This window comes from Ovis aries, chromosome 1 (assembly GCF_016772045.2).
Source record: "Ovis aries strain OAR_USU_Benz2616 breed Rambouillet chromosome 1, ARS-UI_Ramb_v3.0, whole genome shotgun sequence".
NCBI lineage: Eukaryota > Metazoa > Chordata > Mammalia > Artiodactyla > Bovidae > Ovis > Ovis aries.
In genome coordinates, this window is record NC_056054.1 from 14,648,398 (window position 1) to 14,675,774 (window position 27,377).

Below are 27,377 nucleotides of genomic sequence, written 5' to 3' on the forward strand. Positions count from 1 at the left end.
GCAAGCAGGGTGGCGGCGGCGGGCACGCCCAGAAACCCTGGGCTATGCCTGAGCGCCCCCTCCGACCCCTCCCCACACGCAGCCTCCACAGGTCCTCCCGAAACACTGCCCAGACCAATGGCCTCCCTACATCACAAACGGCGAAACCGAGGTATCCACGCCCAGAGGGAGGCGGAGCTTAGCTTGGTCTACTATCGTTGGAGGGCGTGGCCTAGCCTTAGACACGCCCCGTCGCTCCCGCCTCGGGGGCGGGGCTCTTTTACCAAGCTAGAGGGGAATTCTTTCTCCCGGGCGTGGCGAATAAGGGGCGGAGTCACCAGCCCGGCGGCCCGACTTCCTCCCGGTTCCCTCCACTGGGCTGGCATTTTAGCCGGCCCTTCATTTCCGGTGGGGGTGCCGCGCCCAGTGAGGGCCCGGAAGTGGGTCGCGCGAAGGTTGCTGGGCGGTTCTTGCCGGAAGTGGAGAGAGGCTGATCGCAGTCCGGAGGTGAGACAGAAGTCTGAGGTGAGTGTGCACGGTGGGGAGTGACTGGGGTCCACTCCTCGGCCCACTGGCCTTTGTCGTTATTAATGGCCTTTCTGACCTAGGTGCGTGCGGTGAGCCCTCCTGAGGGGGCCGGCGCGGTGGGGCCCTTACGTCGACCCCGGATCCTGGGCGCGGTCTCTTGAGGTGGGGCCAGGGTGACCAACTGAGCCGGACTCTCTTGTGGAGGCCCTCCCTCCGCTGGACCTAGCGGTTCTGGAGATCATTGTCAATAGAAGCCTGATTCCTAAGGAGCTCTGACTGAAAGATACCTCCGAGACCTTAGAGTCTTCACTATTCCTGGTCTCGCCCCCATTGCTTGGATGGGTAAACTGATTCCAGAAGAGACGAGGCTTGTCTAAGGTCTTACTGCGAAACAATCTGAATCTAGACCTCAGTTCCTTAGTTTACCAGCCCCAAATCCTTCCCCCGTTCATTTCCCAGGAACCTTTCTGTACCTTGGGGTGGTCTTCCGGTAGGTGTCTCAGGCAGTTGCAGGTTTAAAGGCTACCCGCTGCGTGGAACTTTTATTTAAAAATACAGCATGTTTGGAATGCCTGGGGAGTTTTTTTGTTGTTTTTTAAGAGTGGAGCAGGTTTTGTGTTTGCAATCTGAGAGCCTCCCCTTTCTTAGTCTGTAGTTCTTATCTTGAAAACCCAAGTTAACTTTATTGAAGGTGTCTCATACTTCTGGTCGTAAAATCTGTTGGCTCAGGTTTGGTCTGGCTCCACTGCAAAGCCTCGGTAGCCATAGGTGCTTTATTGTTTGAGCCTCATTTTTACTCATCTTTTAAGTGAAGATCTCTGCTCACCTCACAAGATTAAATTCAGTGTAACAAATTATGTTTATTCTTTGTTAGGGACTCTGCCATATCCAGGGGTTGCAGAAACAAAATAAGGTGGACCCTGCCTTCATGGATCTGACATTGGTCACAGGGAATTTAACAAATATTATAAATGTGATGCATGTTAGGAAAGAACAGGGTACTATGGCAGTATGTAACAAGGGGCTCAGGAAAATCACTTCTGCAGAAGCAGGGTTTAAGATGAGTGTTAAACAACGAAGAGCTCGATGAAGACAGGATGAGAAACTTAAAGCAGAGGTTAGTATCAGAACTGTGTCAGTTGAAGCTCTTTATAGGGATCCCTGTTCAAGTGAAAAACGGGGATGGGGAGCCCAGCACATTAACCATTCACTAGTCATTTATTGAATATGTGTGAGGCACATATGAAATGAGGCACTTGGCCCTGGTGACCAAGAATTACAGTAGTTTTCTTGGAGTGGAGGAGGAAGCAGACAAGTAAATCGTGGGTAGCTTACAGTGTTGAGGTGCCCTGTGTGAGCGCAGGGTTCTGAGAGGAAGACTACCTGAGCCAGGTTTTGGGGGGAAGTGGGAGAGTAAGTCTTGGAGGATTTATTTAGCCATATGGTGAATCTGAAAAAGGAATTTCCAACCAGAGAGTCCAATGCAAGAAATGGAGACTGGATGCTGAAAGACCATGACTGGAATTCCAGTAAAGCTCAGAGAAGTGGAGGAAGTGGGCAGTGGTGGGATCAAATATGAAGGCCCTTGTAAACCCTGCTAAAGAATTTGGAGCTTACCCTGAAAGCTGTGGGGAGGCTTTGAACGCTGTTACGTAGGAAAATGATATGGTCAGATTGATGTTTTATTAATAATTTGTCTGTTGGGGGGAGGGGAAGGACTTTAGTGGGGAAGTAGAGGGGTGCTCGGAAGGTTGAACAATGGCTTGAACTAAGACAGTGAGAATGGAAAGAAGAGGAGGAATCAAATTTGAGCAATATGAAAAAGATGGAATCCATAGATTTGGAGGCTGATTATTTATGGAAATGAAAAAATAGAAAGAACCTAGGACAATTTCTGATTTTCTGGTTTAGGGAAGTGGTAGTACTATTTACCAAGATAGGTACTCTATGAAGAAGGTTAATTGGAGAGGTGACATGGAAAGAAAATAAATTTTGGACGTATTTAGTTTGAGGTGTTTGCAGTACATCTAGGCAAAAATGTCTAATAAGGTATCCCGGCTAGAAGAAACAGCACAAACAAAGATGTGGAGGCAGGGGGTTTATATTATTCAGTGAAGTACTGGGGCCTCGGGTTTGTAGGGGAAGATAAGACCAGAAAGAAAAGGTAGGTGCTGCCAGGTTGTCAGGGGCTTTTGATGCCTTGTTTGAATGCATTTGGATTTATTCTATGGTTGCCATTTTGCTTATTGTTTGAGTTACTGCTGTTCAGTATAAAGAAATTTCAGTTGAATTTTCTTCCCCCTTCCCCAGAAATACTTCATCAGTCAGATGTTTTGGAGGAGTTTAAATAAAATGGTAGTAGTGAAAGTACTTTGTCAGGTACAACCTGTCATACAAATCAAAAGTGGTAGTATTGCTCAGCTTCAGTGTGTGTATTTTTGATTTGTAGAGGTTAGCTGTTTAGTTTGTAAAATGTTTCCAGCCTGAAGGATTGAAGCCTTTTTTTCAATCCCTTTTCTTCCTTATACATACCTTTGTTTAGTTGCAGTTATTTTTCAACTAGGAACTGAGCCTTTAAAAAGTGACTTCCTTCTTTCAGTTGTCTGTGAGGCGTGGTGAATCAAAGATGCATTTTACTTAAGCAAATGCAGTGTCATTGGAAGTTGAACCTTCTGGTTTGAAATTTAATCCTGAGATTTGAAATCTGAGGCTCCTCAAGCCATATCTTAGGCAGTCCTACTGATTATTTCTTTGCCTTACCCTCATCAGCTTCTTTATTTTCTATTAAGCTGGCTTTCATAACGATACTTAAGCTTTTCAACCAAACCAGACTGCTTTTTTGAAAAGAACCGTTTTCATCTTGTTATCCCTTCACTGGCTTACATTTTCCCAGAAAATCAAGTCTAAACTCTTTTGTCCAATTGACAGAATTCTCCAGAGTCAGACCCTTAATTTAGTTTTCATTGGGTGGTACAGATTGACATTCTGATTTAGAGAGTTCCAAACTATTAGCATTTTATTTGTACCTTTTGCACTTACCTTTTGCTCATGATTACATTAGAACAGAGTTTCTCAACCTCAGCATAATTCACATTTTGGGCCAAATAATTCTTCATTTTGCAGGGTTATGCTGTGCATTGTAGGATTTCAGCAGTATCCCTGGCCTCTACCTATAAGATGCTAGGGGCATTCCTTCATCTGTGATAACCAAAAATGTCTTCAGATATTGCCAGATGTCTCCCGGATGGAGAATAGTGTATGAGAAAATATCTCAGCTCTGATTGTGTGGTGTCTTATCTTCAATTCAGTTCTCTGAGAGCAGGCTCCATTGCCGTGATTAACACAGTGTATGGCACATGATAAGCGCAGGGTACTTTGCAAGAAATGGATCATGGGTTTCATTGAGGCGTCAAGAATTGTTTATTCAAGGAATTTCTGGGTGGGCTTTGAAGGCGTGGCTGTTTTGTGGTTTTTTCCTCTCAGAGAATGTGATCTTAATGAAGAAAGCCATTGTTTAGGCACTCACTAGAAATGAGATTTGTATTAGTTGACAGCAAAAGTCAGCCAATTTATATTTCTCCTATATTGGAGGTATATAAATTTCCTGTTTTCTTTGCCTGCACTTAGGCAGCTTTCTTTGGCAAACAGGGATTCTCATTTTATTTGTTTATTTTTGGTTGTGCTGGATCTTCATTGCTGCGCACAGGCTTTCTCTAGTTGCGGCGACTGGGGGTTACCCTTGGTTGCAGTGCATGGGCTTCTCATTGAAGTGGCTTCTCTTGTTGCGGAGCATGGACTCTAGGTGCATGGGCTTCAGCAGTTGCAGTACTCAGACTCAGTGGTTGTGGGCTCTAGATCTCAGACTCAGTAGTTGTGTTGAATGGCCTTAGTTGCTTTGAGGCATGTGGAATCTTCTGGACCACGGATGGAGCCAGTGTCCCCTGTATTGGCAGGTGGATTCTTATCCTGTGTATTATCTTCTGGATTCTTATCCACCAGGAAAGTCCCTATCATTTAGTTTAAATTACATGTAGTTTATGATGTTACTCAACATTTATTTCGACTGATAAAATTGTTATATAGTTGACCCTCGTACAACATGGATTTTCAAGAGTTCACTTACACCGATGGATATGGAGGGCTGGCTGTAAAGTTATTTGCGGAGTTCCTGCTGCACTGAGGCCCTGTGCTCATACCTCCAAGTAGTTCAAGGGTCGACTGTAGTTTCATGACCATAAAGTTTATGCAGCTCTAGCATTCATCATGAAACTATTTGTTCTCGATATACCATCACGTAAACATAATAAAAACTATCAAAGCTCTAAAAGTACTCCTCAGCTACAGTGCAGCTTTGTTCGCCTTATATTACCAGACCTGTTGTGTCACATTTTTCCATTCCACTGCAAAACATAGTTGAAATATTTAGTGGAAAGAGTGAGCTTTGTTGTTGTTGTCTTTTTCCCTCCAGGGGTCAGTAAAATTCCTGTGCTTAAGTTAATTATAGAGGTACAGTCACAGATCTTTTCATATCTGTAGCTGTAGCTGAATCATGGCTAGGGACAAATGACATCCTTGAATCTATCTTTATGCATGAGAATGGGAAATGCTGTTCTGTTTAAAGCAACTACCAATTGAAATCAACCAATGTGGTTTTTCCTTATATAATGTAAAAGATGCCTACTGAATGCTTTTATGCTGTTAGTCTTCATAAAATGAATGAATGTTCATTGAATATAAGAGAGAAGGTAACCCATGACCACACAAAGTTATCTCTTTGCCCCAAAGCTTTGAAACAGCTAGTTCTTAAATCTGACTTCAGCTTGTGCAGTTACTAACTTGACACACTCCTGGAGCTTTAGATAAGAGGACATGTTTATTGAGGGAATGGGTGACAAGTGCTGATATTAGGCAGAATTCTTTCCCTCCCTAGAAGACAGACCTTTCTTTCTGGGGTGGCAGTGACTTGGGCACTAAATGTCATTGGTTTCATCAGAGAAACCAAATGCTTGGGGAAGAACAGTGGCTCCTGATTTGGGTTAGATTTAGATAGCATCTTTACTGGGGCAAAGTGCTGTCTGTTCTTTGGTTTCTGAGTTACAAGCCAACTTGTAAGTAACCTGTTAGCATGTGTAGGTTTTGCTCTGTAACATGTTAGAGCCTTGTGATGAGAATTTCTACATTGTTAGGAATAGAACTAAACTAATGCCTTATGGTTTAGTGTAGCTTAGAAAAGATATCCAAGTGGAACTGCTTTGTTGTCTTTTGTTTAAAAGAAATTATATAACTTTTTTTTTTTTTTTAAGCTTGGAAAACAGAAGGGGAAATTGTGCAAAAATCCATCACTCTAACTTGGCAAATATTGTAAATTTTGTGTTCTTTTCAAGTCTTTTTCCGCAGTGCATGTGGCTATTTCCCTGTAATTAGAAGTCTAAGCTAACACTGCAGTGAACATCTTCATGCCTATCACTTTTCCCACATTAGAATTACTTCCTTAGGATAACATCCTGGGAACAGAATTCCAAAGTAAAGGCCAGCAGAAGCATTTTGAAGCAGATCGGGTGGGCTACAATAATATACAGGGTGACTTGTATAGTTGCTTTATTTTCAATTCTACTTAAGGGTATGACCTACAGGAACAACTACCAGACAAAGCAGAAAACATTTTGACCATAGCAGCTTTTTGTTAAGTAGAAATTCATTCCTCTGCCTTAATTGCCTAGTGAAAAGAGGCAAGAACTGCAGGAGTAACCTGGTTCCATTTACTTCTGAATGACAGGTAGAAGGAATTGGGTTGTTTGAATTGTTAGAATGAGGAGAATATGGAGCAGCTTTGGCAGGAGTCACTGACCATTTCTGATTTCACTTAGTTTAAAACCACAAAAGAAGTTGCTGGAGAATCAAGCTCCTCATTTCTTTTTGTTCCGCATAATATCCCTCCAAAAGCCTATGCATTCTAGTTACTTAATGATGTTTCCTTGCTGATGACTTGTAAACATTGATCTCCAGCCTTGATCCTTCCCCAAGCTTATTTCTAACTATTTATTGGATATTCCTACTTGGAAACTTCATCTTCTGTTCAAACTGTGTATCCAAGATTGACCTCATGTTCTTGCCTTAGCTAGAACATGCCAGAAACGTGTTCTTGCCTATAGCATCATCATTTTCTTACTCCCTTGGATTTGCCACTCTGGAGTCATCTTTGACTTCCTTCTCTGAATGCTACTATACTCAGCAGTACCAGACAGTTAATACTTGTTCTGTGTTTAATGCTCACTTGTTTCGTGTGACCTCAGCAGGCAGAACCAAGATCAGTGGGTGGAAGTTGCAGGGAGACTGGTTTTGCCTCCATATAAGGAAGAACTTTTAAATACTTTGAGCTGTGCGAATGGAATAGGCTGCCTCCAGAAGTCTTGAGTTCTCCACACTGAGGACGTTTGAACAGAGGCTACCTGACTAATTGCTGAGGATGTTGAAAGATTTGTTCTTGCTTATGCTTTCTAGACTCTGATTATGCTTTCTAGACTCCTTCCCGATCCTGAAAGCCAGTGATTCAGTGAAAGATAGCTTTGTCACTCCTGCTAGACTCCCTCAGAGCAGAAAAACTATTTTACTGTTAATTCAGGTGCTGGTCACTTAGTGGCCTAAAAGTGATTTTTTTTTCCTTTGCAATATCAAAAATGTTTTTTGCAGTAGCACTTTTATTTTACAGCTAGTTGAACAGCTTTCAACCTAACCTAAATCCTAATATCGTCCTTCTTTCCCCCCAAAACCGATTCTTTCAGTACTTGTAAAAATTTTGCTTTCATCATAGTACTCCTTCATTCAACATCCTTGAAAGGCTTCACATTTATCACAGCACGAAATTCAAATGCTGCCTGGCTCTTAGTGCCTCCATAACCGAGCCCGCCTTGTGTATCCCCGTAGTACTGTGTAGACTGTCTGCTCACGCTCTGTACTGAGCCTCCTTGGTCTCTATTTGCTTTTCATTGCTCTAGAATGTCTTCTCTTTTTTCTTTTACTTTTTCTGCCCCAATTCTCTCCTGAAACCCCTGAGACTAACTCTAGTCCTCATTGATTTCTTCTGAACTCCAAGCATATAGTCATTTATACTCTGTAATTTAGGACCATGCAACATCTTACAAAGAAAAAGCTCCAGTGTATTGGCTGATACTTTAACTTTTCCCAATCCAAATGAAATTAGTTAATCTCTTAACAGAACTTTAAAAAATATAGTCTTCAGTATTTATTCCATTGGCATTTGTGTTGTCCTTCTCAATAAGAATGAAAGCTTCTAGATGGCAGAGACCGTGGGTCTGCCATTTCTTCAGTAGCTATGACAGTGCTGCGCACTTTCCTGGTATGAGCATCTATGTGCCAGGTTTTTTAGATGCTGGACATTAGTTGGGGGAGGCCGTTAGGGGAGCAGAGGCAGGGAGAATGAAGAAATCTCCCATGCTTCTGGAGCCTGTGTTCCAGCACGTAGTAGGCAGTGAGGACATTTCGCATTTGAACCGCATTGTAAGGCTCCCAAAGAGACTGTGCTTGGTTGCTCAGTTGTGTCTGACTTCTTGCGACTGTAACCCGCCTTGCTCCTCTGTCCATGGGGATTCTCCAGGCAAGAATACTGGAGGGGGTTGCCATGCCCTCCCCACCAGGGGTCTTCCTAACTCAGGGATCAAACCCAGGTCTCCTGCATTCCAGGTGGGTTCTTTACAGTTTGAGCCACCAGGGAATCCCATAAATACTGAAGTGGATAGCCTTTCACTTCTCCAGGGGATCTTCCCCACCTAGGAATCGAACTGGGGTTTCCTACATTGCAGGCAGATTCTTTACTACCAGCTGAGCTACTCATCTATAAAACCAACTCCTTTGATCCTTACATCACTGTGTGCTAGGTGCACGCATGCTAAGTCACTTCAGTCGTGTCTGACTCTGTGTGACCATTCGGACTGAAGCCTGCCAGGTTCCTCTGTCCATGGGATTCTCCAGGCAAGAATACTGGAGTGGGTTGCCATTTTTCAACCCAGGGGTTGAATGCGTATCTCTTGGGTCTCCTGCATAGGCAGGCTTGTTCTTCACCACTGGCGCCGCCTGGGAAGCCCCAGGTGTGCTAGGTGATGGTCCATTAAATGACTGTCCTGAAGTTATGCAGCCAATACGTGACAGAGTTGGGACTCAAACCTTGGCCTCCTGAATCCTAGTTTTATTAAGACTTGAGTAATTAAGACTGCTTTGCCTTCTGAGGCTTTTATGATGAACGCTTAAATACTTGGGAATCTGTATATTCATTTATAGACACTTACATACAGTTCTTGGCTACTGGCAACCAAAAATGGCAGGGAACAAGATTAGGCACAGCTGTAGTTCTCTGCTTTGGCAATTCTGTATTGGGAAAAATCTTATTGTAAATATTTACCTTCCAAATATGTGTCATCTCTACTGAAGGTGAAAAAAATATTGGCCTCCATGGAGGAAATTGAGAACAGAGAAATTGAAGGCTGCTAATAATGTGACTCAGGATACCATAAAGAGACCTTGAAGCCACAGTGGGGGTTGGATGCTGTGATGAACCCGTTAGTCCCTTAAGCGCGTAAAAGCCATGTGGAGTGGTGGGAAGAGCCTGAGAATTTGTGTTCTCCTCACTTTAACTTCTGTCAGTTTCTTTCCTCTAAAGATGGGGATCAGTATCTTTGTAACATACATCATAGAATTACTAGACAAAAGAAGCAGTAGTTTGATGATGTAAAGCACAACTATAAGGGAGTTTTGTTTTGTTTTTTTCTTTATAAATTTTTTGTTTGTTTTGTTGGCTACACCTTGGGGCGTGTGGGATCTTAGTTCCCTGACCGAGGATTGAACTTGTGCCCCTTGCATTGGGATTGTGGAGTCCTAACCACTGGACTGTCAGGGAAGTCAGGGAATTTTGTTTTTAACTGATATTATATCATCTGATAAGGTTATCTTCCTTAAGGTATTTGGTTTGACAATCTCCATATCAGTGTAATTTGTGCCCAGGAAGGCCGTGTTTATTTGAAAGACAGTGTTTGTTAGATCCTACAATTAGGGGGAAATTTTTTTTTAAGAAAGGGGGAAAAACACCCCACACTTCTCCTCAGACTTGACACAGAGAGGAGACAGCCAGACTTGTGTTGAGGGGAGAGAGGGTAAAGGCCCTTATTATTATCATTTTTTTCAAGGGCCTATATTAACCTATTGTGTTTATAGTGCCTACCACAGTTATAGTACTGGAATTACAAAGGCAAGACATGGTCTCTTCTGTAGAGTGGCTAATTGCCTGTTGACTATTAAATGATTTTAAAGCTGTGTGTGAAATGTATGGTAGAAATAAGTACATAATGAAATATTGTGGGAGACATACTGGAAATGCTTCTTGGTGAGATTGATATCTTGGCTGAGATTTAATGGATGGTAAGAATTCTAGGGGCAGATTGACAAGGGAAAGCATCAGTTCAGTTCAGTCGCTCAGTCGTGTCCGACTCTTTGCAGCCCCGTGAATCGCAGCATGCCAGGCCTCCCTGTCCATCACCATCTCCCGGAGTTCACTCAGACTCGCGTCCATCGAGTCAGTGATGCCATCCAGCCATCTCATCCTCTGTCGTCCCCTTCTCTTCCTGCCCCCAATCCCTCCCAGCATCAGAGTCTTTTCCAGTGAGTCAACTCTTCGCATGAGGTGGCCAAAGTACTGGAAAGCATACCAAACTGGAAGAAACCTCCTAGAGGAGGTGAAAGCATAGCTGAATTTGAAAAAGGCAGTAGGAGTTATGAGATAAGGAACAGGTTGGGATGGGAAAGCAACCAAGCAGAGTGGATAGCATTGAAAAGTCTTAAAAGTGAGAGAAAGCAGAACTCTTTCTGGAACATGCCAGTAGTTTGGGTTGCTGTGGAGTGTTGAGTAAAGGTGTGGCAGGAGATAAAACTGGCGGAGTGGTGGGAAATAAAACAGGGCCAGATTGTGGAAACCCTTGTTTGGACGTTACTCTGAGTCACTGTGGTAATAAGGAGAAGAATGGATAAGAGGGTATGTTACTGAAATTAGAGGACTAGTGAAGAGGTTATTGCAGTAATCTAGGCAAAGTCATGATGGCTGAATTTTTATAAATCAGGATGAAGACAAGGGGCATCTATTTATGATACACAAAATAGAGCCTATGGATTTTGATGACTTGAGATTAGTAAGAAGACAATTTAGTTAATGTTTATGGAATCCTAGCCATGTTTCAGGCCTGAGCCAGTCAAGCAATTCCACGTGTATTTCCTCACGTATTCTTTCTACAGCCCTTTGGATTTTATGCTGTTCTTCCTGTTTTACAAATAAGGAAGCTGAGGTTCAAAAAGTTTGGTAACACTCAGACACAGAGACTCCCAACCTATCTGACTTCTCTAAAGAATAATGCTCTTAACCACTGTACTGTACTGCTTAACAGTTTCCAGGTTACTGTCTTTTTTTTTTTTAATTGAAGTATGGCTACTTTACAATGTTGTATTAGTTTCTGCTGTACAGCAGAGTGAATCAGTTATATGTATACATATATCCCCTCTTTGTAGATTTCCTTCCCGTTTAGGTCACCACAGAGCACTGAGTAGAGCTCCCTGTGCTACACAGTAGGTTCTCATTTGTTATCTAGTTTATACATCAGTTTATACATCAGCTCAGTTGTGTCCGACTCTTTGCGACCCCGTGGACTGCAGTACACAGGGCTTCCCTGTCCATCACCAGCTCCCAGCGCTTGCTCAAACTCATGTCCATTGAGTCAGTGATGCCATCCAACCATCTCATCTTCTGTCGTCCCCTTCTCCTCCTGCCTTCAATCATTCCCAGCATCAAAGTCTTTTCAGATGAGTCAGTTCTTCGAATCAGGTGGCCAAAGTACTGGAGTTTCAGCTTCAGCGTCAGTTCTTCCAATGAATATTTAGGACTGATTTGCCTTAGGATGGACTGGTTGGATCTCCTTGCAGTCCAAGGGACTCACAAGAGTCTCCTCCAACACCACAGTTCAAAAACATCAATTCTTCAGTGCTCGGCTTTCTTTATAGTCCAACTCTCACATCCATACATGATTACTGGAAAAACCAAAGCTTTGGCTAGACAGACCTTTGTTGACAAAGTAGTGTCTCTGCTTTTTAATATGCTGTCTAGGTTGGTCATAACCTAGAGCAAGCGTCTTTTAATTTCACAGCTGCAGTCATTGTCTGGGTTGATTTTGGAGCCCCCCAAAATAAAGTCTGTCACTGTTTCCATTGTTTCCCCGTCTATTTGCCGTGAAGTGATGGGACTAGACCCCATGATCTTGGCTCTCTCAGTGTTGAGTTTCAAGCCAGCTTTTTCACTCTCCTCTTTCACTTTCATCAAGAGGCTCTTTAGTTCTTCTTCACTTTCTGTCATAAGGATGGTGTCATCTGCATATCTGAGGTTATTGATATTTCTTCTGGCAATCTTGATTCCAACTTGTGCTTCATCCAGTCCAGCGTTTCTCATGATGTACTTTGCATATAAGAAGCAGGTTAACAACATACAGCCTATGTATTTTATATATAGTAGTGTATGTATGTGAATCCCAATCTCGAAATTCATCCCATCCCCCTTCCTCCCCACCCCTGGTATCCATAAGTTTATTCTCTACATCTGTATCTCTATTTCTGCTTTGCAGATAAGTTCTTCTGTATGATTTTTCTAGATTCCACATATAAATGATACTGTATGATGCTTGTTTTTCTGACTTTACTCTATTACAGTCTCTAGGTCTGTCCGTGTCTCTTCATATGGCACTGTTTTGTTCCTTCTTATGGCTGAGTAATATTTCATTGTGTGTATGTTATATTTTCTTTGTCCATTCCTCTACTGATGGACACATAGGTTGCGTCCATGTCCTGGCTGTTGTAAGTAGTGCTGCTATGCGTATTGGGGTACAATACTCCTCTGAGAGATCAGAGCCTGTACACAGAAAAGAGTGGGCAGGGATGATCTTAGTTTATCTCGTGAGTTGCTTCTCTCTTCCACAGGGAAGACAATGTGTTAAATTGAGGTATTCTGTCATGTCGTCATCTTTGAGGGAATTGTGATTCTGTCGTCATTTTAGGTGGCTTCAAGGGAGTTGAGTTCATTCATCTTCAGTTACCTGACCAGATTAACGCTTTGGAATGAAATCTCTCCAAGTCTTTGGCTCAAATTTCACTTGACTGATTTTTACAAGATCACTTACAGTCTCAGCCACTTTATATTGATGTATATTGATAACATTAACACTTACTTATATGTGTTTGTGGGCAACTTTCAGAACCCTTGTCCCTCTGGAGTTCTGAGATTCTATACTTCAGGTTCATTGACTTCATAAATATTTATTGAACACTTTCTAACTGCCAGGTAGTGGTCTAGATGGTAGAGGATAAACTTGTTTAGGAAACAAACCAGAAAAGGTCCCTTCTCTTTTGAGGAGAGAGGAGCTTCCTTTCTTTAGGATATTAGACATTGAATGAGGCTAGTTCAATAAGTTGGTATTTGTGAAAAGATCTATAACAAGTCCTTCTGGATATGTCTTGTTTTCCTTCCCTACTGCATGTCTAGATCCTGCCCCTCCTCCTTTGAAGCCTGGCTCAATTGGCAGCTTCTCCTTGATAGCCTTATCTGACGCTTCCAGTTGATATATTCTTCTCTTCTCTGAAATCCTGTGTTATTTTGCCTGCAACTTATGTCACCTTAAATTTTTTTCTGTTTGTTTTTAATAGTTTTAGAGCACAGTGTATAGTTCTCTGTTAGACTATAAGTTATTGTGGGTAGGATAAATATCCTGTTCATCTTGGCCTTGGGCATTCTGCATGCAGGCAGCAGGATGTAGGAAAAAACACTGAACTTAGAGCCAGAAGACTTGATTTGAGTACTGGCTTCCCAACTAACTAATTTTGTGACTATAGGCAAGTCATTTAACTTCATTGAAATTGTTTCCTATCTTTAAGAATGTAGTAGTTATCTTTCCATTCATAAGTAGTTGTTGAGAGGCTTAGTAAACTGAGAAAACATATGTGATTTTTCCTTGTAAATTCTAAATTCTTACACAAATACTTAGTTGATGATATCATAGTAAATATTCAGTAAGTATTTGGATGAGTAAATATTTGCTTTTCAGTTAACGCTGTTTCCTGGGTAGTTCTTTTGCTTAATGAGGTCTCTATGCTTCTGCAAATATGCTAGACTATCTTCCATCTTATTTTACTGTAAAATGATTCTGTTTCTCAGAATTGGCATCTTCTTCATCTCCAGGGCATTCTTTTTTCTTTTTCCTCCCTAGGTTCTGTGTCATGTTAAAGCAACAAATAACATTTGGTCTATTTCAGCAGGTGGTACATTATGGCTGACATGCGAAATCTGGTAGAAAGATTGGAGAGAGTGGTGGGCCGCCTGGAGGCAGTCTCCCATGCCTCTGACACACATTGCGGGTATGGAGACAGTGCTGCAAAAGGTAAGCAGTATGCATGCCAGTAGAATGCTTTGAGTGAAACTTGGTGTCCTGGCCTGCAATTTTTCTATCTTGGTATATTCTCTTCTTTGGAGCTAACTTGCTGAAACATTTAATCTAGAAAGTTCATCACCTGTGAGATAAGGGAGGAAGTGACTTCTATGCCGGGAGGCCTGTGGTAAAGTTATTTTAACATGAGAACTTCCTGCTTGTATGCTATTTCCTGTTCTTTCTTTAGCAAAATGACTGTAGTATAAGTCAAATGACAAGTGATATTAAAATTTCCTCTCTTCAAATTATTGGCAGATTGACCATTTTGCACATGTACCAGTTGAATTACAGAATGTTAGGCTAAAAGGAACTTTGATGGGGGGTAATTTTGTTTATTTTCATTCTGTTGATTAAAAAAATCAAGCTTAGTTAGGAAAGGAGACTTAGCTAGGATCACATAAGAAGTTAATGGTGATTTTGGAGCCAAGCTCCTGACTTACACCCCAAGCCTTCTGTTTACTGTGTTACCTTGCCTCTCCGCTTTGGAAGTGCCTTTAACAAACTCTCTTTCTCGTGTGTGACCATTCTTGGTGGTGTGTCTGTCTTTAGCAGGAACAACTCCATATGTGCAAGCGTTTGACTCACTGCTGGCCGGTCCTGTGGCAGAGTACCTCAAGATCAGTAAAGAGATTGGGGGAGATGTGCAGAAACATGTAAGGAGGTTTGGCCCTTTTTCCGTCTTTTAAGGACTGGTGGCTTTCTTCAAATCCTAGTCATCCTTGGTTTAAGAGCCCCTTGAGAGGCTCCTGGCTGCTTCTGCCTGCACTGAGGAACTCAAGTCTATGCACTGAAACAGTTTTCCACATTTTTTTCCAGGCCCTCTGCTTTTATCACATGCTCTGATAGGCTTCTTTTATATAGATAGCTTGCTTTGCTCATCTTGGTAGTGAGAATATGCTACCCCACCATGTTATATAACCAACCCTGGGGTGGCTTATTCAAAGGACTCATCATCATGACTTAGCATTTATGAAGCTGTGCTTGATAGTTATGCTAAAGCTATGCTAATGTGAGTTATTTTCACACTTAGCCCACAGTAAGAATATGAAGTAGGCAATGACAGGTGCTCTCCACCCGCCTCCCTTCCTGCTGCTACCCACGTGTCACCACCACTCCCACTCTGTCTTTCTCTTCGGGACCCGGAACCTTCCTGCTAGTCTTTCAGTGATCCTTTGTAAGCAGTAACCATGTTTAGGATCAGCCTGACCCTTCGGTAAAACTGTTTGCCTGATCTTTGGAAGATCTGTTTGAAGCCTCTTACATACCATCTGTTGGGAGTGGTGTTAACTCTAGAGAGTGGGACTGGGACTTGGGAGTATGGGGCTTGCATTTTTACTTTATACAGTAGATAACGTTTGAAAAAGTTTAAAACGTATCAGTTCTACATTTAAAAAATACAAACCCAGAAAAAAAAATATGACTTGACTTTGAAGTTTTATATGTGGTAGTGCTTATAGCTTCATGCTTCTTAAAATTCATTTGTCCATGGCCCTCAGTAAGAAATACATATTTGTAACCAAGATATGCATGTGTGCTAAGTCTCTTTAGTCGTGTCCGACTCTTTGCGACCCTATGGACTGTAGCCTGCCAGGCTCCTCTGTCCATGGAATTCTCCAGGCAAGCATACTGCAGTGGGTTGCCCATGCCCTCATCCAGGGATCTTCCTGACCCAGGGATCGAAACCGTGTCTCTTACGTCTCCTTCGTTGGCAGCCAGGTTCTTTACCACTAGCGCCACCTGGGAAGACCAGTTAAGATAGATGTTTCACAAAATAGTGTTTATGCAACCTGTATTGCACCTTAAAAAATATATAATTTCTAACTGAAATTATTGCACTCGTTCTACTATACTTCACTTAAGTACTCATTATGTGTCACAAAGTTGATTTAATTATCTGTGATAGGTCATGGTCCAATACTTGAAAATAGCTTTAACCTTATGGAGTAAATACCTTAAGAATTTGAGGCATAAGCTTAGGCTTTTGCTTTTACTCCTACCTCTGGTTTTTCAAAACAATTTTTTTTTGGTGATGAGAGGTAGGAGAGATTTTTCAGTGCCCTTCATACCACATGTGCAGCTGCAAACTTGACTTCTTTGAAAGCCCTAAGTATCTTCATTTCCAGCTCTGGATATACAACCCTGATTGGTTCCATCATGAGCAATGGTATATGTAATTCTGCTATCAGTCCCTGAAATCTGGATTACTTAAAGAAATCAACATGAAGTGCCTGGGTTGCTGCCAGAATACATGAACGTGGAGGTTTCAGGTTATTCTTATCAGGACTCGTCCAGTTGTGAAGTGTCGCTGATAGCTGATTCTTTTCCTGTCCTCTTGTTTTCAGGCGGAGATGGTCCACACAGGTCTGAAGTTAGAGCGAGCTCTCTTGGTTACAGCCTCTCAGTGCCAGCAGCCAGCAGGCGTAAGTTCACTACTGGTTGGTTTTGTTATGGTTTGATGTGCAGGACAGCTTGAGGGCTTTCTGCTGAGCTATCACAACATGTTAAGATAGACCTACCAGGCACCAAGTCCCAGGAGAGTCCGATTTTAAGCCCCACTATGGGAATGTGCCATCTGACAGTCTTTTCTAGCCTCTTGGCTTAGCCCAGATTCATCATATTGTCTCCTAAGTTGATTAGGCCCTAGAAAGTGATTTTCTTGCTCCACTGGGGATGTGCTTTTATTAGTAAGACTGCTGGGGAGATCGTAAAAGAATTGCTTCTCCCCTCACCCTAAGTGGTTGGACATCTCTCTTTAACTTTATTCCTACCTCAATATTTTATGCTGCCAAAGTATGAAAATAAATTAAAGAAAATTTAGATTTTTCTTAGAGCCACACATTTTAGTTTTGTTTTGTTTCTTCTTTTTTGCATTTGGCTCTCCTAGGTAGAGGGGTAATAAAATAAGTTTTCGTGCTAATGCTGTATTAAAACCTGTGAACCCTCAACATGCCTAAACAATGTAAAAGTAGCAGAAGTAATGTTAAATATGTTAGATTCTAATTTTTAATCTTAAAAATTAAAAGACGAAAGGTTAAAGCATTCTGTCTAAACCTTTTTTTCCAACCCCACACTTTTCACAACAATTTAGGCAGCTGAGATATTATTATATTTCCCTTACTTTAGATCAAGGATTGGCAGACTGTAGTCTGCAGGCCAAATCTGGCCCACCACCTATTTTAAGTGAAGTTTTTTTTGAAACACAGCTATGTCCATTCTTTTAAGTATTGTCTGTTGTTGCTCTATGCACTACAACAGCAGAGTTAAGAAATAGCAACAGAGCCCGTATGGCCTGCAAAGATTGAAATATTTACGGTCTGGCTCTTTACAGAAAGTTTACCAACTCCTGCTTTAGACTGTTCTCATACTGAGATCTGAGAATCGAGATGTTCAGGAAACCAAGCTTTGTGGGAAGGATGAAAACACAGAAACACAAAATTCGTCCATTATGCTAAGCTTCCTGCTCAAATGCCAAGTCCTCTAATTGCATTTGATTCAGCAGATCTCTTCTCAGCAGCTGCTATATGGCTAGCACTGTGTTGAGGGCTGTGCAGATTATAAAATAGGGCTAAAACAAAGCCCTTGTGTTTGAAGAATTAATGAGAAAGAAAAACATGTTCACATGGGTCCGTTAATAAATGTTGCGTGGTAAGGTCAGAATTGGCTCTGCTGATGAGAGATGCTGTAGGAGGCCAGTGTGGCTGGGATTGGAGGGCTGTTCCTCATGAAGCAGAGGATCGTGTGGATAGATGGAAAGAGAGGAGCGAGCCCATCATGAGTGAGGGCCCAGAAAGGAGCTAGTAGCTCCTGTTCGTGGGACAGAAAAGACAAATGACAGAAATGGTAGAATTTTGTGGTACAGCTGGGATATGGGTCCTGATCATAAAGAACCACAAAATCCTGCCTGAGGAGTTGGAACTCTGAGGAGGTGTTGAGTAGTAGTGTAGCCATATGACTCTTTGGAGATAAACACAGATTTTATTTGCATGCTTGTTGTAGTTCATGAAGAATTCTTGCTTTACAAGATCAGAGTTGAGCAACATAAAACATAAAAGGACTCTAACCTCTGTCTTTTCTTGCCTCTTTTTTTCTAGAACAAGCTTTCTGACTTGTTGGCACCCATCTCCGAGCAGATCCAAGAAGTGGTGACCTTCCGGGAGAAGAACCGAGGCAGCAAGTTGTTCAATCACCTGTCAGCTGTCAGCGAAAGTATCCAGGCCCTGGGTTGGGTGGCTATGGTGAGCTGCGCAGCGTCTATGGAAGGGAAGGGACAGAGGCCAGGAAATGTGACTGGAAAGGCCCTGAGTCACTGACAGCTTTTTCTTTTTCTAGGCTCCCAAGCCTGGTCCATATGTGAAGGAAATGAATGATGCTGCCATGTTTTATACAAATCGAGTCCTCAAGGAGTACAAAGATGTGTAAGTCCAGCTTGTCCTCAAGGGGTCAAGAACAAACCCAGCTGGTTACTTGACTTGCTAGAGTAGGACTTTGGGTTAAGTTAAGGCTGGCTGTGGCTGCTGTGTTGATTCTCTTCTCTCAGGGCTGCTTTTTGGAAAGTGTGATAGATGTTGACTCATAGAAGCTGCATTTGCAAGCAGGAAGTGTTTCTTCTTCCTCTTCTGCTTTTTCTCCAGGGTTTGTAGAGGGCTTTTGAGTTTTCTCATCCTTGCCTTTACAGGTTTAGGAGCTTTTGCTGAATATGAAAATGAACTAATGCCCCCCCCCCCTTTTTTTTTTTGCCTGTGTGGATAAGATTTTGTTCCTTTGTTGAAAACTTCCAACTGGCTCAATGGCAAAAGTTACAACAAGATTTACTATAAAGTGACCCTGACTATTCTTATAGTCAGGTGAAGTGAGAGGAAGGCTGCCTGACCGCTGCAGGTATTGGATAAGGGGAGTTATTGTATGTCCGACCACATGTGTCCACCAGTGTGAACTTCTCCCATCACTGGTTTTGAGCTGGAGTGACTACAGACACCTGTTACTTGGCTTCGTAACTCTCTAAACCCTTCTTTTCTTCACTCTGTTCATCCTCAGTAATCAGCATATGTTGAGCGACTACTCTGAAGGAATGAGCCTTCATGTGGGTCTGAAATATCTCCCAGAACACCAGGCAGTTCCTTGATCCTTCCAGTAATCTGGAATTAAGCATCACAGTGTTTTGATTATATCCCACTATTGTACTCCACAATTTACAGTTGAGGAAATTGGGTTTTATGCTCAGTTCAGTTTAGCCGCTCAGTCATGTCCGACTCTTGGCAACCCCATGGTCTGTAGCATGCCAGGCCTCCCTGTCCATCACCAACTCCCAGAGCGTACTCAAACTCATCTCCATTGGGTTGGTTGTGCCATCCAACCATCTCATCATCTGTCGTCCCCTTCTCCTGCCTTCAATCTTTCCCAGTGTCAAGGTCTTTTCCAGTGAGTCAGTTCTTTCAATCAGGTGGACAGAGTATTGGAGCCTCATCATCAGACCTTCCATTGACTACTCAGGACTGATCTCCTTTAGGATGGGCTGGGTTGATCTCCTTGCAGTCCAAGGGACTCTCAAGAGTCTTCTCCAACACCACAGTTCAAAAGCATCAATTCTTTGGCACTCAGTAATCATAAAGTCTTCCAGCTAATAATACTTAAGAGAGGAGACTTGAACTACAACGCAGTGCTACTTGTGTAATTTAATACTGATGCAATTCAGTAGCTCAGTCGTGTCCGACTCTTTGTGACCCCATGAATCGCAGCATGCCAGGCCTGTCCATCACCAACTCCCGGGGTGTACTCAAACTCATGTCCATCGAGTTGGTGATGCCATCCAGCCATCTCATCCTCTGTCGTCCCCTTCTCCTCCTGCTCCCAATCCCTCCCACCATCAGAGTCTTTTCCAATGAGTCAGCTCTTCACATGAGGTGGCCAAAGTACTGGAGTTTCAGCTTTAGCATCATTCCTTCCAGAGAACACCGAGGACTAATCTCCTTGAGAATGGACTGGTTGGATCTCCTTGCAGTCCAAGGGACTCACAAGAGTCTTCAACACCACAGTTCAAAAGCATCAATTCTTCGGCGCTCAGCTTTCTTCACAGTCCAACTCTCACATCCATACATGACTACTGAAAAAACCATAGCCTTGACTAGATGGACCTTTGTTGACAAAGTAATGTCTCTGCTTTTGAATATGCTATCTAGGTTGGTCATAACTTTCCTTCCAAGGAGTAAGCGTCTTTTAATTTCATGGCTGCAATCACCATCTGCAGTGCTTCTGGAGCCCCCAAAAATAAAGTCTTACATTGTTTCCCCATGTATTTCCCATGAAGTGATGGGACCAGATGCCATGATCTTAGTTTTCTGAATGTTGAGCTTTAAGCCAACTTTTTCACTCTCCTCTTTCACTTTCATCAAGAGGCTCTTTAGTTCCTCTTCATTTTCTGCCATAAGGGTGGTGTCATCTGTATATCTGAGGTTATTGATATTTCTGCCGACGATCTTGATTCCAGCTTGTGTTTCTTCCAGCCCAGTGTTTCTCATGATGTACTCTGCTTATAAGTTAAATAAGCAGGCTGACAATATACAGCCTTGATGTACTCCTTTTCCTGTTTGGAACCAGTCTGTTGTTCCATGTCCAGTTCTAACTGTTGCTTTCTGACCTGCATATAGGTTTCTCAAGAGGCAGGTCAGATGGTCTGATATTCCCATCTCTTTCATAATTTTCCACAGTTGATTGTGATCCACACAGTCAGAGGCTTTGGCATAGTCAATAAAGCAGAAATAGATGTTTTTCTGGAACTCTCTTGCTTTTTCCATGATCCAGCGGATGTTGGCAATTTGATCTCTGGTTCCTCTGCCTTTTCTAAAACCAGCTTGAACATCAGGGAGTTCACGGTTCACGTATTGCTGAAGCCTGGCTTGGAGAATTTTGAGCATTACTTTACTAGCGTGTGAGATGAGTGCAATTGTGCGGTAGTTTGAGCATTCTTTGGCATTGCCTTTCTTTGGGATTAGAATGAAAACTGACCTTTTCCAGTCCTGTGGCCACTGCTGAGTTTTCCAAATTTGCTGGCACATTGAGTGCAGCACTTTTACAGCATCATCTTTCCTCCTAAAGGGAAGTGATTTATTTTTAATTTTCTGGAGGAAGGCATATTTTTGACCTAAGGCATTGTGTTACAAGACAGTTGAGTTTCTTGGAGTCCTGAAGATCCAGAGTGATGCTTGAGAGCCCTCTTGACCATGGCTTCAGGCACAGAATATATGCTCTTTTTAGTTTTTTATATAAGATTATGCCTAAAGTCTTATGCTTTGAAAAAACAGTTTGTTACTTTAAAAAGTTTAAGGCATATTGCTATAAGAGGTAGAGATACAGAGTTCCTGTCGGTATGGACTTTGGTCTAATTAGGGTAAGAGAATAGGTTTAAAAAAGAAAAGAGAAGCTCAGTTATGATAGAAAAGCTGCCATTGAGCAGAGCCTAAGGAGCGTCACAGGCAAGAAAATGTGAGCTCATAGATAGGAAGGATCTGGAATCATTATTGTAATGTACCCTGACTGCCTGCAGTGAGTTGTTGTTTAATTTTCCCAGGGATAAAAAGCACGTGGACTGGGTCAAAGCTTACTTGAGTATATGGACAGAGCTGCAGGCTTACATTAAGGAGTTCCATACCACCGGACTAGCCTGGAGCAGAACGGTGAGTTCTCATCCCCTCCTGTCATTCCTCCAGAAAGTAGGAGAGAAGGAAAAGGAGTAAAAGAGTAAAGAAAGCGAGGGTAAGGGAAAGAATACTCAGTTCTATTCAGTGTCGGTAAACATGAGTCAGGAACATGCTTGGGCTGGAGGGGAGATAGATGAATAAATAACATCCCAACCCTCAGGAAGCTTAAGTATAGAGATACGAAACCCCAGTACCAATCACCAAGCCAAGTGCTATTACAAAGGTGCACACTACAGAGTATGAGAAAGTGATTCTCAACTGGGAGAGACTGTACTTGCAGGAGTCATATTCTCATCTGAGACTTGTCAGGTATAGGATGGAAGTGGGAGAGATGGGTAACAGCAAAGCTTAAAGTAAATGCAGAATAAATGTAGAGGTTGGTCATCTGCCTTCAGTAAGAAGAGAGAGTCAAAGTTTTAGGAGGAGAGGCTGAAAAGGAAGTAGTTGAGACATTTAGTCTTTGTAACAAATGATAAGGGGACTTCCTTGGTGGTCCAGTGGCTAAGACTCTGCGCTCCTAATGCAGGGGATCTGGGTTCAATCCCTGGTCAGGGAACTAGATCCCAACGTGCCACAACAAAGACCTGGCACAGCCAAATAAATACTTTTTTTTTAATTGATGATAAGAAACTATAATAGGTATTTGAGCAAAATAGTGGTAATGATCAGATTTGTCTTTAAGAGTCTTAGTGTAAAAAAAAAAAAAAAAAAGAGTCTTAGTGTATAGATTGGGGGCAAGGGCTTATGCTCAGACTATGTAAGTACTCATGGTGCAAAAGGCTGATAGAAACAGACTTAGGGAGGTCCAACCAAGAGAACAGAATGAGTTAGTGAGAAGATGATTAACAGCCAAGCTTGGACGGTGATACCTTTCGCTAAAATAGAAATGGGGTGATTGTACAGGAAGGGGAGCAGGCAGGGGATGGTAAAATCAAACTTGGATTTTGTAAGTCTGAGGTATTGCTGATACACTAAGATTTTTAGAACTCTAGGTTTAGAGCTGGAAAAATGGAGCTGAGTTGGGTGTGGGTCGGGAGCATTAGTCATTGCATCAAGGACTACAGTGAAAATCCCATGTATCTTGGACACATGTAAGGTCCTGTTGGGGCAGGTACCGAGGGGAAGAAAAGTTGACAGTGTTCCCTGCACTTACTGTTCCAGGGGCCTGTGGCAAAAGAACTGAGTGGCTTGCCATCTGGACCCTCTGCTGGATCTGGTCCTCCTCCTCCACCACCAGGCCCACCTCCACCCCCAGTCCCCACCAGTTCAGGTTCAGATGACTCTGCTTCACGCTCAGCACTGTTTGCGCAGATTAATCAGGGGGAGAGCATCACACATGGTAAGTGAACGCTTTGGCAAGAGGAGTCAGTAAACAACTTGTTTTGGCAAGAACTTACCAGCTAGCAACCTGGCAGTCTGTAAACCAGAATCATGGTTTGTTTATGGGAGATTCATTTGGGGTGTTACATTCTTTCAGGTTGCCTAAAGGGACAGCAGAACTGGCTTAAATGGAAATTGAACATGGGTCATTATAGTTGTGGGAATCTCTCTTCCCATTGGAAAGTGATTTAAGGGGCACATATAGAGTACCTACTGTATTGTGCCAAGGCATGGTGCCAGTGGTTTTCCCTAGAGCTTTTTCCATGTTACCACATGGTCTCTTTGGGAAGTCATCATGGAAGGGGGTGGTTAACTTCCTCCGAGGATGTATATTAGTCATAATGGAAAACTTGCATAAGAATGACCAAATGTTGGCATAGAAAAGGTAGACACTCTCATATACAGTAGGTTGAAGTCTAAATTATGCAACACTCTCCTAGGAATCTACCTATAAAAATATTCAAAGGACAAGTTTTAGGCATTACTATTTATAGTAGCTAAGAATGGTATAACAATCTATATATCCAACTTTAAGAGAAATGGTTAACTGTGGTATGTTCCTCATGATGGAATATTATGCAACTGTTAAGTCTTTTTTCTGCCATGAACCATGCAGTGTTTAAAGAAAAAAAACTAACCACATGGAGTGGTGATGCTAAAAAGCTAGCATTGCTTATGTAGATTGGGCTCTGTTCATAAGCAAGGCATGTGTCAGCCTATTGAGAGTGATTATGGAATTTTTTTTCCCTTAAAAAAATAAAGATATTTTTAGAAACTATAGGCTAACTTGAGAAAAATTTTACTGTTAATTGGTTAAACCAAATTTTTTTGGTCTAAGTGTGTATGCTTGCATCTAAATAAAAAACAACTATGAATAGAAAAATTATCGGAAGGGAAGTTTCAAGTGCCAGCACTGATTGAGGGTGGGTGGTAAGTTAGCTGTGAATGAGGTTATTTTTCCTTTTACCAAATTTTTTTTATTATCACATAGTACTTTTTCTTCCTCTATTGCTTTAAAAACTATGTATGTATTTTGTGAGTATATACTTAGTGTCTTTCTAAATCTTTTTCTTGTGTTTTTATCCCCATCTCCCCCATATATACATATTCTGCATTTTACTTATTTTTTAGTGGAATTTTATAATTTAACCTGGAGGTAGAAGAGAATTATAAAAGTGCTTCTCCAGCGGTATGAGAGAGAACATCTCAGAGGCTCTGGGTTTTGGCTTTGAATTTTTGGTTAAGGATCAGTGTAACTTCTGATAGCAGAAGTTGGTTATTGCTTCAGCTCAAAGCGCTGGTATGAAGGACAGGAACAAAGCAGCTGTTGTTCTTACAGCCCTGAAACACGTATCCGATGACATGAAGACTCACAAGAACCCTGCCTTGAAGGCTCAGAGTGGTCTGATACGAAGTGGCCCCAAACCCTTCTCTGCATCTAAACCAGATCCCCCCAAACCAGTCACAAAGAAGGAGCCAGCTCTACTTGAACTGGAGGGCAAGAAGTGGAGAGTGGTGAGTTAAAAATACCCAGAGTTGGGGAACAAGAAGAGGGGGCAGAGACTAAACGGGCACAGCCAAACAAGTGCAGGCTTTTGATTATAAGAAAGAAAGTTTGGCATAGTCTGGTTTTGGGGGTGTGCTTAGTGATGAGGTTCCTAAAAGGGGATCTTTTTAACAGGAAAATCAGGAGAATGTTTCCAACCTGGTGATAGAGGATACAGAGCTGAAACAGGTGGCTTACATATTCAAGTGTGTGAACTCGACCTTGCAAATCAAGGGCAAAATTAACTCCATTACAGTAGGTGAGTTCTTCTTGGCCAAGGCAGGCTCTGTCCTAGAGCTCAAGAAGGCTGGCACCCTACCTCCCCTATTTCTAGAGATTCTTAATAGAGTGCTTTCCTTTAAAGTTATACTATTAACCTGCTCCCTTTCTTCTCCTAGATAACTGTAAGAAACTTGGTCTGGTGTTTGATGACGTGGTGGGCATTGTGGAGATAATCAATAGTAAGGATGTCAAAGTTCAGGTAACTCGATACCTTGGCTCCTTCCTTTGGTCTCGGGGATTAATTGAAAGAGACACAGCCGACCCACAGATGTTGCTGTGGTAGAAATCTGACTCTCTGGGGTCTGTAAGCTGAGCTGCTCTGGATGTGGCAGGAAAGGAGTTGGCCCTTATTGTGAGCTGTTTCCAGCACCATCCCCACCCACCCCTAGTATCCAGTATCTGTTGTACACCTGTGAGTTGTTCCTGTGCTCCTGTGAAACGGAAAGCTTTTCCTACAGTTAACTGTTCTTCCAGAGGCCAGAACTCAGTGCTTTTGGTTTCCTCTGCAGGTAATGGGTAAAGTGCCAACCATTTCCATCAACAAAACAGATGGCTGCCACGTTTACCTGAGCAAGAACTCCCTGGATTGTGAGATAGTCAGTGCCAAATCTTCTGAGATGAATGTCCTCATTCCTACAGAAGGCGGTGACTTCGTAAGTTTCTTGATCCCTTTAGTAGTATGATGTGAAAACAGAAGGGCTTAAAGGCTAGTGTTGGAGAAAGCTAGTTGATGGACATTCTGTACCAAGTGGGTCCAACCCAGCTGTGCACACCTCGAGCACATGGAAGCCTGAGATGGTCCCACAAAGTAGACCCCCTAAGGAGAGTGGTTTCTGGCTTTCTTAGGTTGAGCAGATGCTCAGGGTAGCAGAAAGGACTGGGGTTGAGTCACAGCACGCTGCTGAGCCATTCACATTCCCATCTGTACCTCACAGGGTTAACAGCTGTCCAGGGTTACTGGTCAGTAGGAAATAGACTCCAGCCTCCATCTGTCTAGCTTTGGAGGCCCTGCTCTCATTCCTGCACTGCACGGCTCCTTCACTGTGGCAGTGGTGGGGGAGGTGGTCTCTGAGATGTGCTGCTGCCAGTTCCATAGCCCCCGTAGCCAGGCTTTCACAAGAGGATTCCATTGCTCTCATTACATCCTACTTGCTCTCACAGTTTAGTGCAAACAGGCATTGGGAGAAAAGTGTTAACATTTAATTAACTCCATGTTGCCTAGCTCAGGTTTAAACTTGTTATTTCTCTATTTGCAGAATGAGTTCCCAGTCCCTGAGCAGTTCAAGACCCTATGGAATGGGCAGAAGTTGGTCACCACAGTGACAGAAATTGCTGGATAAGCGAAGTGCCACTGGGTTCCTTGCCCTCTCCCTCACACCATGGGATAAATCTGTATCAAGATGGTTCTTTTTTAGATTTCCTCTACCTTTCTGCTCTTAAACTGCTTCTCTGCTTTGAGAAGCACAGCTACCTGCCTTCACTGAAATATACCTCAGGCTGAGATTTGGGGTGGAATAGCAGGTCAGTTGATCTTCCGCAGGAAGGTGCAGCTCTTTCATATCAGCTCAACCACAACGCCAGTCCATTCTTAAGCAACTGCAGACCAGGACAGGTGTGTTTTAGCTTTCAGCCTTTGGGGTTATTTGACCAACAAATAGTCTTTGGGGAAGACTATAGCAGTCCCAGGAATTAACAGGTCAGAATGTTCACACAAGTTAACCTTTTTCTAACAACGAGTGTGAAGGTAACAGCAGCTGATCCTAGTTAGTTCTTCTAACTTAAACTAATTTTCACTATTGACAAGTGAGGCAAGGGTTGCACGGGACCAAAGGCTGAAGCTTGGCCATCTAGCATTCCTAGCAAAATGATTTCCTACAAGCATTCCTTTTCTTCTGCATTCCATCCCGCACCTGCCCAAACCTGACCGTAGGTTGTCCTGTGTTAGCTGCTGTGGTGGTGCCCTGCACCCAGGCCAGCTAAAGGAGTCTCGGACCCTCTCTCTTGGGCCCCTGCCCAGCACCTTCCTACAGAGATGACTTAAAAAGAGAGAAAAAAAAAGGAAGACCGCACCATTCCCAGAAATGTGGCTTCCCTTTCCCCTTCCATTCTAGGTGCCCATCATCCACCTTCACTGCTTCCGTGGCACTGTCATACTCACAACTTTGGGCTTCTGTCTGGGCACCTGAACAAAGGACTAAAATCTCCACTGCAGGCTGTTTTTAGGTCTTGTGTAAAAATCTTGCACAGCCTTTCTAATGCAACTTTCAGTTTTTCCTCTAGGACAAACACTTTACCAAAATATGCAACTTTTTTTTGGTGGGAAGAGAGATTGTCCTGTGATTTCTACCCATTTCCTGAGGCCTGTGGAAATAAACCTTTATGTACTTAAAGTTATACAGAAAATAGAATAAAATTAATACCAAACTCACTTAGTATTTATGTATG

At 42.6% G+C, this 27,377-nt stretch overlaps 1 protein-coding gene and 1 non-coding gene across 10 annotated transcripts; both read left to right on the plus strand.

Moving 5' to 3' along the window:
• Positions 1-460: 460 nt before the first annotated feature.
• CAP1 (cyclase associated actin cytoskeleton regulatory protein 1) lies at positions 461-27,360 on the plus strand. 9 transcript variants are annotated; one of them, XM_042246137.1, is made up of 13 exons: positions 461-669; positions 13,861-13,982; positions 14,580-14,683; positions 16,373-16,450; positions 18,122-18,265; positions 18,360-18,445; positions 21,595-21,700; positions 22,886-23,063; positions 24,444-24,619; positions 24,786-24,909; positions 25,049-25,131; positions 25,442-25,585; positions 26,189-27,360. In XM_042246137.1, the coding sequence occupies exons 2-13, from the start codon at positions 13,871-13,873 to the stop codon at positions 26,270-26,272; spliced, it is 1,419 nt and encodes a 472-aa protein (XP_042102071.1). In that variant the 5' UTR covers positions 461-669; positions 13,861-13,870; the 3' UTR covers positions 26,273-27,360. The 9 variants fall into 9 exon arrangements, with proteins under 9 accessions (XP_042102071.1, XP_042102078.1, XP_042102066.1 ...); XM_042246144.1 differs by having other exon boundaries at positions 461-587; XM_042246132.1 differs by having other exon boundaries at positions 461-504; positions 13,858-13,982.
• TRNAR-CCU (transfer RNA arginine (anticodon CCU)) lies at positions 22,208-22,280 on the plus strand. The gene has a single exon. It is a non-coding gene; the product is annotated as a tRNA-Arg (tRNA).
• Positions 27,361-27,377: the final 17 nt, after the last annotated feature.

Bases quoted from the DNA above. Each gene is read 5' to 3' on its own strand.
- CAP1 (XM_042246137.1), top strand. From the start codon at position 13,871: ATGGCTGACATGCGAAATCTGGTAGAAAGATTGGAGAGAGTGGTGGGC. The intron at 24,910-25,048 runs GTGAGTTCTTCT...TTCTTCTCCTAG, and splicing joins AATTAACTCCATTACAGTAG to ATAACTGTAAGAAACTTGGT. The intron at 25,132-25,441 runs GTAACTCGATAC...TTTCCTCTGCAG, and splicing joins GTAAGGATGTCAAAGTTCAG to GTAATGGGTAAAGTGCCAAC.